Source organism: Rhincodon typus, chromosome 15, assembly GCF_021869965.1.
Source record: "Rhincodon typus isolate 14 chromosome 15, sRhiTyp1.1, whole genome shotgun sequence".
In the NCBI taxonomy this organism is placed as follows: domain Eukaryota; kingdom Metazoa; phylum Chordata; class Chondrichthyes; order Orectolobiformes; family Rhincodontidae; genus Rhincodon; species Rhincodon typus.
In genome coordinates this window covers 9,946,214-9,955,579 of record NC_063346.1, presented here as the reverse complement: position 1 = coordinate 9,955,579, position 9,366 = coordinate 9,946,214, and the positions used below count along the sequence as shown (strand labels likewise).

Here is a 9,366-nt window from a genome sequence, read left to right as displayed (position 1 = left end):
CAGAGCCTCCAAGCAGCATCTTACCTGAACTACCACATCACAGACATTGCAGCACAGTGTCAATACAGTGCTGGAGTGTCAGCCTAAATGACATGCTCAAACAACTGGACTTAAACCCACAATATTCCAACTGAGAGACCAGTTAAAACCAAAATGCTACTGAGCTAGGCAGCTAATCCCAGTGAGTTGGCTTGTTAAGGATGCTTGCGATCACTCTCTGTGCTGGTGCTTGAACATAAGTGGGTGGCAGGCAAAAAGAAATTGAGCTTGGCTGCGATGTTGTCCTATGGTTAAGGAACTAGCTGATGCTCATTGTGTCTATTGATGCTGAGGGGCTGCCACTCCAGTGAGGCAATTGACTGAACTGCCCACAGACAGGCCCACAGCACAGAAATGTCTACCACTTCAGGTGAGGAAAGAAAAAGGAATAGAAGTGAGAGGGGGGAAAGATCCAGAATGATTTAGCTTCTGATGTGCCTTACCCTGTGAGGTACATACATAGTGAAATTTCCCATAACAGCAACTCAGACTGCTTGGCAGTTCACCCATTTGTGAGCTGAGCGTGCTGTGTTGTTTGGTCGGATTTGCTGAATGTACAATCAAATGAGCTGTGGCACAAGATCGTCAGATTTGCTGTTTGTAGTCACAGTTTATAGAAATCTCATTCAAGCATCATCCTCGGCTAGGCGGAGTGGTTATCAGGATCCATTGATAATACGGTGATAAGAAAATTCAGCGTTTGATGCAATTGAGTGATTTCCGCTCAGCTAATGGGGATGGTGGGCATGCTTGAGTAGCTTTCCTTCATCCTGAGAAGGGAAGCCCTTACGTGGGTGCTCAATGTAAAATGCCTGCATTAATCCCTCGCATCATTCCTGTTTTGTCAGCCTTGGCTCAATGCCAGCACTATTGCCTATGAGTCAGAAGGTTGTGAGTTCATAGCATTGGATAGACACTTGGATACAACACTTTCAGTTTGCTATCAAGGGAATGGTAAATTGTCAGAAATACCATACTTTGGATGAGCTGTTAAGTCAAGGCCCTGTTAGTTCTCCCAGATGGTTAGGGAAGATCCCATATGTTGAAGAAGTGGAGGGTATTCTCCCCAGTGGCCTCAACCAAAGTCATTGAAAGCAGAAAACTAGTCATGATGTGGGAACTTGTCACGCGTAGATTTGCTGTTTTCTTTCCCACAGTATGACAGTGCCCACACTGCAAAAGCACCTCATTGGCTAGAAAGTGCTTTGCAGACCTCCTGCAAATGTGAGGGTTGCTATATAAATGAAAGTCAATTTTTCATCATAATTCCAAGCATGCATTTTACAAACTCACTCTGAGAATGTGCAAAACGTTCCACACAGCAGTCACTTTGCAATGTTTGGAAAATTAAATTCAGAAGAATTCATTTACAGTCACAGAATAATAGAGTACAGAAACAGGCCATTCGGTCCAACTCATCCCTGCCAACGAGGTATCCCAAACTTAACTCGTGCTGGGACTAGTTCTGAGGAAGGGTCACAGGACAAGAAACGTTAGCTCTGTTTTTTCCTTCACAGATTCTGCCAGACCTGCTGGGCTTTTCCAGCAACTTTGTTTTTGTTCCAATTTGTCTGCATTTGGTCCATCTCCATCTAAACCTTTCCTATCCATTACCTATCCAAATGCCTTTTAAATGTTGTAACTGTAACAGCCTCCACCACTTCCTCTGGCAGTTCATTCCACATAGACACCACTCCCTGTGTGAAGAAGTTGCCTCCTAGGTCCCTTTTAAATCTTTCCCCTCTCACCTTAAACCTACACCCTCTACTTTCAGACTCCCCTATCCTGGATAAAAGATCTTGGCTATTCACGTTAACTATGCCCTTCACGATTTTATAACCTTTATAAGGTCACCCTGAGCCGCCTACACTCCAGGGGAAAAACATCCCAACCTATCCGGCCTCTCCCTACAACTCAAACCCTCCAGTCCTGGTAACTTGTGCCGACTATAATGGTTGAGCGGCTGTTACTTTGAACTCCGCAAGTGCTAGCCCAGAAACTGAAACACAAAATCCAATAAAGAGGCTATTTGTTGTGGCGAGGTATGTTTGAGGCTCCTGCTTAGCTAAAGATCCCTGGGCACTCTCCCAAAGATGGGCTGAGAACTTCACCTTGGTGTCCATGTGACCACCTTGGTTATCCCTTAATTAACATCATGAAAACACTAACAGAAAGTACTTGAGAAACTCAGCAGCTCTGGCAGCATCTGCGGAGAGAGAAACAATGTAATTATATAAAATGCAGCACAGGAACAAGCCCTTTGGTCCCCCAAGGCTGAAGCAATTCCTAATCTTTTAGACCCAGGACTTAGCACCCATGTGCAGTTTCTATCCCTCTGATTGCCTCATGTTCATGTACCTATCAAGATACATAGAACCCCTACAGTGTGGAAGCAAATCATGTAGCCCATCAAGTCCACTCTGACCCTCTGAAAAGTATCTCACCCAATACCACCCTATCCCTGCAAAACACTGTATTTTCCCGTGGCTAACCCATTTAACCTGCAGATCCCTGAACACGATGGACAAGTTAGCATGGCTAATCCACCTAACCTGCATGTCTTTGGACTGTGGGAGGAAACAAGAGCACCCAGAAGAAACCCACACAGACTTGGGGAAAATGTGGAAACTCTACAGAGACAGTCGGCCAAGGATGGAATCAAACCTGGGGCCCTGGCACCGACAGGCAGCAGTGCTAACCACTGAGCCAACATCACCTTAAACATTGCTAATGTGCCTACTTCCACCACCTCCACTGGCAGTGTGTTCCAGGCACCCATCACCCTCTGTGTGAAAAATTTTCTGCGCATTTCTCCCCCAAACTTTCTCCCTCTCAGCTTGAACCTGTGCCCTCTTGTAGTTGATCTTTCCACCCTGGGGAAGGAGCCTCTGACTATCCACCCTTTCTGTGCCTCTCATAATTTTGGAGATCTCCACAGAGTTAATGTTTGGAGTCCAGGAACCTTGCATCAGAACGGGAGACCCTTCCTCAGGCCCTTTGAAAACATCATCTGGTCAACATGGTTACACTGCTGTTTGTGGGAGCTTGCTGTGCATTGGTTGTGTTCCTACACAATGAAAAGAAACATGTCATTGACTGGGAAGTGCTTTGCAAGTCGGGGTCGTACATGGCGGGGTGGTGGTGGGGGGTGGTGATTTGTGATTTTTTTTTTGACTGCACACCTAGCAGTGGGAAGGGTGGAGTCACGTCTTATAGGAGCCCCAGGCGAGGGTACTGAGGCCAACTGCGGAACGTTTAAAAGGAATATACCCATGAGATTGTTCGGTGTATACCTATACAGTGCATATATATGTATATATTAAAAAAGGTTGCGAAGCGGAATATTGGCGAGTGCATTTTGCTGGCAGCGAATCCGCAGCAGGGCCGAGTTTACGTTGTCGATGTCGCCCGGTGATTGGTCCTGGGGCTTACCAGTGAAAAGCAACTTCAATTCTCTCCCCATTCATAGAATCGGAGAAAAAGGAGTGCCGTATACTCCAGCAGCCAGCCTGAACCGTCCCTCTCCCTCTCTGGTTCGCACTACCTGTCCAGTACACAAACCAATGCAAAACAGGCATTTTTACCCCACAAGGACACAACTTCGAGCCAAAACCACGAGATCCAAAATGTTGAACGAACGCAGTCCCAGTTTGCAAAGCTCACTCCTGGATTCCTCTTCCAGGAGGTAACAGGCTGCTGCCTTTAATACACACACACACAAAAACCCCCATCCTTTCGCGAAAGAAGTACAAAAACGAAGAGAAATGGATGGCCTTTTCCTGGCAATATGGAATGTACCTGCACCGCTGAATAACTCTGCAATGCAACTCCTCACAGCGTTCTGGTTTGTTCATATTCTACAGGCAGGTGCCACGAATTTCATTTTGTCTCGGTTTATTGTAGCCCACTGTTTAAACTGTAAACGTGCTTTTAATTTTTAGACAGCCTGGTCGTAAAGATTGCGATCCCAGACAAGTGCCGTTGTGAGATTTGTGTGCTAAACGTTAATCTGTTTTAATTTTTGACTTGCTTTCTCTCTCTCTCCTCCCAACCCCCCAAATCACAGATTTTGCACTTCTGCTGCGTTTCTCCTGAAAACCCGGGGTCTGCACAAAACCCTGAGAACACTGGAATAAGCGATGGTTTGTATACTTATATATATGCGTTATGTTCTTTAAACACAGTTATGTACGCGATGCAAAATTGGGAGCTATAGTGTGTGCGTGTAAGAGTCACAGAGACCCTGACGCGAACAGTCAGGGAGAGAGAGAGACACACACACAGAGATAGACAGAGAAACACAGACAGACATACAGACACACACACAGATGCAGAGGCACATACAGACACACACAGATACAGACAGACATACGGACACATGCACAGATGCAGAGGCACATACAGACAGAGACACACAGATGCAGAGGCGCAAACAGACATAGATACAGACACACAGATGCAGAGGTATATACATTCACACACAGATGCAGAGGCACATACAGACACACAGATACAGACAGAAACACAAAGATGCACAGGCACATACAGACACATAAATACAGACAGACACAGATGCAGAGGCACATACAGACAGACATACAGACACACACAGATACAGACAGAGACACAGGCAGACATACAGCTACAGACAGACAGTCACACAGAGAACACAAGTCAGAGAAGGGCACACAGAAATAGAGAGACTGTCGGATGGGGAGAAAGACTCAGTGAGGATCTTATACAGACTTGGCCACACAAACAGTCACATTCGAACAGAGTCAGAGAGGGGCTTACAGAAAATGTCAGTTGGGGAGGGAGACAAACGGAATCACAGACACACTTAGAGACACAGTTGGACATGCAGACGTAGAGATACAGTCTGAGACAGAGTCACACGAAGTTACAGACATAGAGGCTCAGTCAGAGAGACAGTAGGGAGTACATATGTGGACATCTGAACAGTCAGGGGAGAGGGACGCAGCGGCAATCACATACAGACTTAGAGACAAGTTAGACACATACAGACAGAGAGACAGATACAGTCAGAGAGACAGATTCACTGTCAGCCAGCGAGAGAGAGAGGGACGCTTACAGATTGGGAGAGAGAAGCAGATTCGGGAGACACAGAGACTTGCTGATAGAGACAGACACAGGTATACAGACAGTGCGACGTACCTGCACATAGACAGAGAGAGAGAGAGAGTTGGGATCCGCACGCACTGGTGCAAGAGAGAGACAGCTCCAGGCAGCAGGAGAGTTAAGGCTGCGATTTCCCTGTCTCGCAGTCAGCTCCTGGGGAGATCCGCCGCTGGGAAATGAAGTGGGGTCGGAGTAGGGGGTAGAGAGATTTCATCTCCCGAATGAGACCCGATGAAAAGACTTGCGATGCTCTTGCAATTTTGAGCCACCAAGTCGTCCCGGGATAAGCAGGAATGAATGAATGATAACATTGCGGGGAAGAGGTGGAGGGGATTACTTTTTTTAAAGAAAAGTGTATTTTCGATTCTGTCCAAGTTGCAGCTCCCACGATTGGATCCACTTCCGTGAATGATCACTGCACCGCAAACATTCAGACAGCGAGGCAGCATGTACTGTATACATTCAATGTCTCCGCTGCACAGCCGAACGTGGCAATGGGAATAATACAACACCCCCCCCCCAAAAAAAATGATAAAGTGGTTTTCCATCATTTTACAGGATGGTCGGGCTGGCAACATTAAATATTGCAACATGCACTGTCAAGGTGGTTTTTCTTCCTCTCATTGCAGACTATATCTTGGTGACACCTGTTAAAGTTGATCCGGGTGGAAGTTCTGTGCAGAGTAACAGAGACAAACGCTCAGCGCCTGTGGATTCCCTACATTACAAACTCTCCTTCTCTGACCAGGAGCTGCACCTCGACTTAAGAGCCTCGAACGTGCTGGCGAAAGGTTTCACCGTGCACCTGCTGGGCCCCGAGGGTCTCACCGAGAAACTCCTCCCGGAGTCTCAAGCGAACTGCTTCTACCAGGGACACATCAGGAACGACAGTGCTTCGTCTGTGGCCGTGTCTACATGCCAGGGTTTGGTGAGTTACTCTGTCCGCCTGTACATACTGTCTGTCCCTCAGCAGCTCCACTCCTATAATTTGTCAATATCCCCTTAAACTGACGCTTTCCTTTCACCGTTTCTACTGTCTTGGCAAGTGGCTCTAATTTATTTATTTTCTTAATTGTTCCAGCTGCCCTCCTTGTGCCTCATCTTTTGAGATGTGGAATGTGAACGGGATTTTTAAAGATTTAAGACTCTTTGACACAAAGAGTGACCCGTCCATGGAGCTTTCTCTCTGGTGCTCATCAGGACAAATGCAGGAATACCAAATTTCAAACTGCCACCATAACTTCCAGTGCAGGAGAGAAAAGGTGCTAATTGGTTGGCAATTCAACTCCAGGGTGAAGTGTTTCCCTGGAAAACAGGAACTACAGGCTCCCTCAGCTTCTGGGTAATTCAGGAGAAAAAACGACAAGGCTTGAACACATTCATTTAGTTAGCAGAGAGCTGGTCCCTATATATTAACGTCTGTCATCTCTAGCAAACAATAACTATTAGGATCTCAATTGACTCTCTCAAATTGGTTGTGTGTAGCTATTAGAACCCTCAAGATTTGTTGTTATGACAGTTTGGAATTCTTGAATTTGTCCTGACAGAAGCAAAATGAAAAGCTTTGGTAACACATTCAAGTTGTGTACACCCTGACCTATTTTCATACACATTGTAGGTAGGTGTCCAATCACAGTGCTGTCATTTGACTTGACACTTGCATGGGTTTGAGAGATACTCAGGGCAGTGGATGGTGACCTGAGAATTGACCCCAGTCTTTACATGCCATGCTGCTGTCATCCAAATCTAGGGCATTTCTCCAAGGTTGCATATGATCTGTGATAGGACAAGTGATTAGAATTCTTCTGAGTGAAATTGAAAGCACGTCAAGTTTTTGTTTTAAATACTTTCTCAGGATTTGGACATTTTTGGCAAGACTGGCATTTATTGCCTGTTCCTAGTCAATTGGGTGGCACGGTGGCTCAGTGGTTAGCACTGCTGCCTCACAGCGCCAGGGACCCGGGTTCAATTCCCCTTTTGGGCAACTGTCTGTGTGGAATTTGCACATTCTTTCTGTGTCTGTGTAGGTTTCCTCCCACAGTCCAAAGATGTGCGGGTTAGGCAGATTGGCCATGCTAAATTGCCTGTAGTGTTCAGGGATGTGTAGATTAGGTGGGTTATAGGGGGATGGTTCTGGGTGGGATGCTCCAAGGGGTGGTGTGGACTTGTTGGTCTGAAGGGCTTGTTTCCATGCTGTAGGGATTCTAATTACAGCTGACTGGTATGCAGGGTTATTTTTGAAGGCTATTAAGAGTCAACCATACCGGTGTCAGATTGGAGTCATAGGGACCAGCTCAGAAAAGGAGGACAAGTTTCCTCCCTAAAGAACATCAGCGAACCAATTTGGCATATTTTATCAGAAATAGAAATTGCTGGAAAAGCTCAGCAGATCTGGCAGCATCTGTGAAGGGAATTCAGAGTTAGCGTTTCAAGTCCAGTCACCCTTCTTCAGTTCTGCTGAGCTTTTCCAGCAATTTCTGTTTTTGTTTCTGATTTACAGCATCCACAGTTCTTTCGATTTTTATTTAACATCTTTTAATATTACCACCACATTATCATCGCTGTTACTATCAGCGTTTTTTAAAAAAAACACAAAGAACTGCACATGCTGGGGATGTGAAACAAAAGCAGAAATTGCTGGAAAAAAGTCGGCAGGTCTGGCAGCATCAGAAATTCTTATAGTGCAGTCACCCGGGTAAGTGGATCTGAGTCCACGAAAAGATCAGCCATGATCTTATTGAATGGCGGAGCAGGCTCGAAGGGCCGGACGGTCTACTCCTGCTCCTAGTTCTTATGTTCTTATGTTCTTCTTCATCTGGCTAGGCTAGCATCTATTGCCCATCCCTAAGTGCCCTAGAGAAGGAGAGTGGCTGCCTTGAACTATTGTAGTCCTTGAGGGAGGGAGTTCCAGGATATTGACTACGTGAGTAAATGGTGATATAATTCCAAGTTAGGATGGCGTGTGACTTTGTGGGGAGCTTGCAGTTGGTGTGTTCCCATGTATCTGCTGCCCTTGTCTATCTAGGGGATAGAAGTCACAGGTTTGGAAGGGGTGCCTTAGGACCTCAGTGAGTTGTTGCAGTGCATCATGTAGATAGCATATGCTGTGCATCAGTGGTGGATGGAGTGAAAGTAGAGAATGAAGCAGACTGCTTTGTCCGAGATGATATCAAATGTATTGAGTAGCGTTGGAGCTGTACTCATCCCGGAAAGTGAAGAATATTCCACTGCAAACCTGACTTGTGCTTTGTAGATGGTAGACTGACTTTGAGGAATTGGGAGATGAATCACTCGCTGCAGAATTCCCAATCTCTGACCTGCTCTTGTCACCACAAGACTTAAATGGCTGGTCCACTTCAGTTTTTAGGTCAATGATAAATTCCAGGATGCTGCTAGTAGACAATTCAGCTATGGTAGTGCCATTGAATGTCAAGATTAGATTCTCTTATTTGAAGTGGTCAGTGTCTGGCACTTGTGTGCTTGTCTGGTACTTGCTACTTGCCAGTCCAAGCCTGGATATTGTGCAGGTTTTGCTGCATTTGGATATCCACTCTTTAGTATCTGAAGAGTCATGAATGGTTGTAAACACTGCAATAATCAGTACACAGTTCTGAGTTTTTGGCAGAGAAAAGTTATGTATGAAACAATGAAGATAGTTGGGTCTGTGAATCTACCCTGAAGAGCTCTTACAATGATGTCTTGGAGCTGAGATGGTTGACTTTAACAAACACAACCATGTTCCTTTGTGCCAAGTATGATGCTGACCAGAAACAAATTTTCCCCTGATTCCCATGTCCTCCAGTTTCACTAGGGCTCCTTGTTGCCATATTTTGATCAAAATGCTACTTACATATGAGGGCCAGTCATCCTCACTTCCCTTCTGGATTTCAGCTCATGTTTCAAATAAGGGTGTGACGTGGTCAGCCGCAGACATAAGCCCAGAAGTACCCAATCTGAGTGTTAAAATAAAACAAAGAAGTGTGGATACTGGAGATCTGAAACAAACAAATACAGAAATTGCTGGAGAAACTCAGCAGCATCTGTGAAGACGAAGCCAGGTTAGCATTTCAAATCCAGTGACCCTCGAAGGTTTTTGCTTGTTCCAAACTGAGCACTAACAAACACGTTATTGCTAGGCAAGTTCTGCGTGATAGGACTGTTGATAACACTTTCCGTCACTTTGTCGAT

General features: G+C 45.6%; 1 protein-coding gene across 1 annotated transcript in view; it reads left to right on the top strand.

Annotated features, from left to right (window-relative positions):
- Positions 1 to 3,803: 3,803 nt before the first annotated feature.
- adamts18 (ADAM metallopeptidase with thrombospondin type 1 motif, 18) overlaps positions 3,804 to 9,366 on the top strand; it is a 269,956-nt gene continuing 264,393 nt past the window's right edge. Inside the window, exons 1-3 of the mRNA XM_048605849.1 lie at positions 3,804 to 3,902; positions 4,106 to 4,181; positions 5,808 to 6,106. Coding sequence (XP_048461806.1) covers positions 3,804 to 3,902; positions 4,106 to 4,181; positions 5,808 to 6,106 — 474 coding nt within the window. The remainder of the gene's footprint in view (positions 3,903 to 4,105; positions 4,182 to 5,807; positions 6,107 to 9,366) is intronic.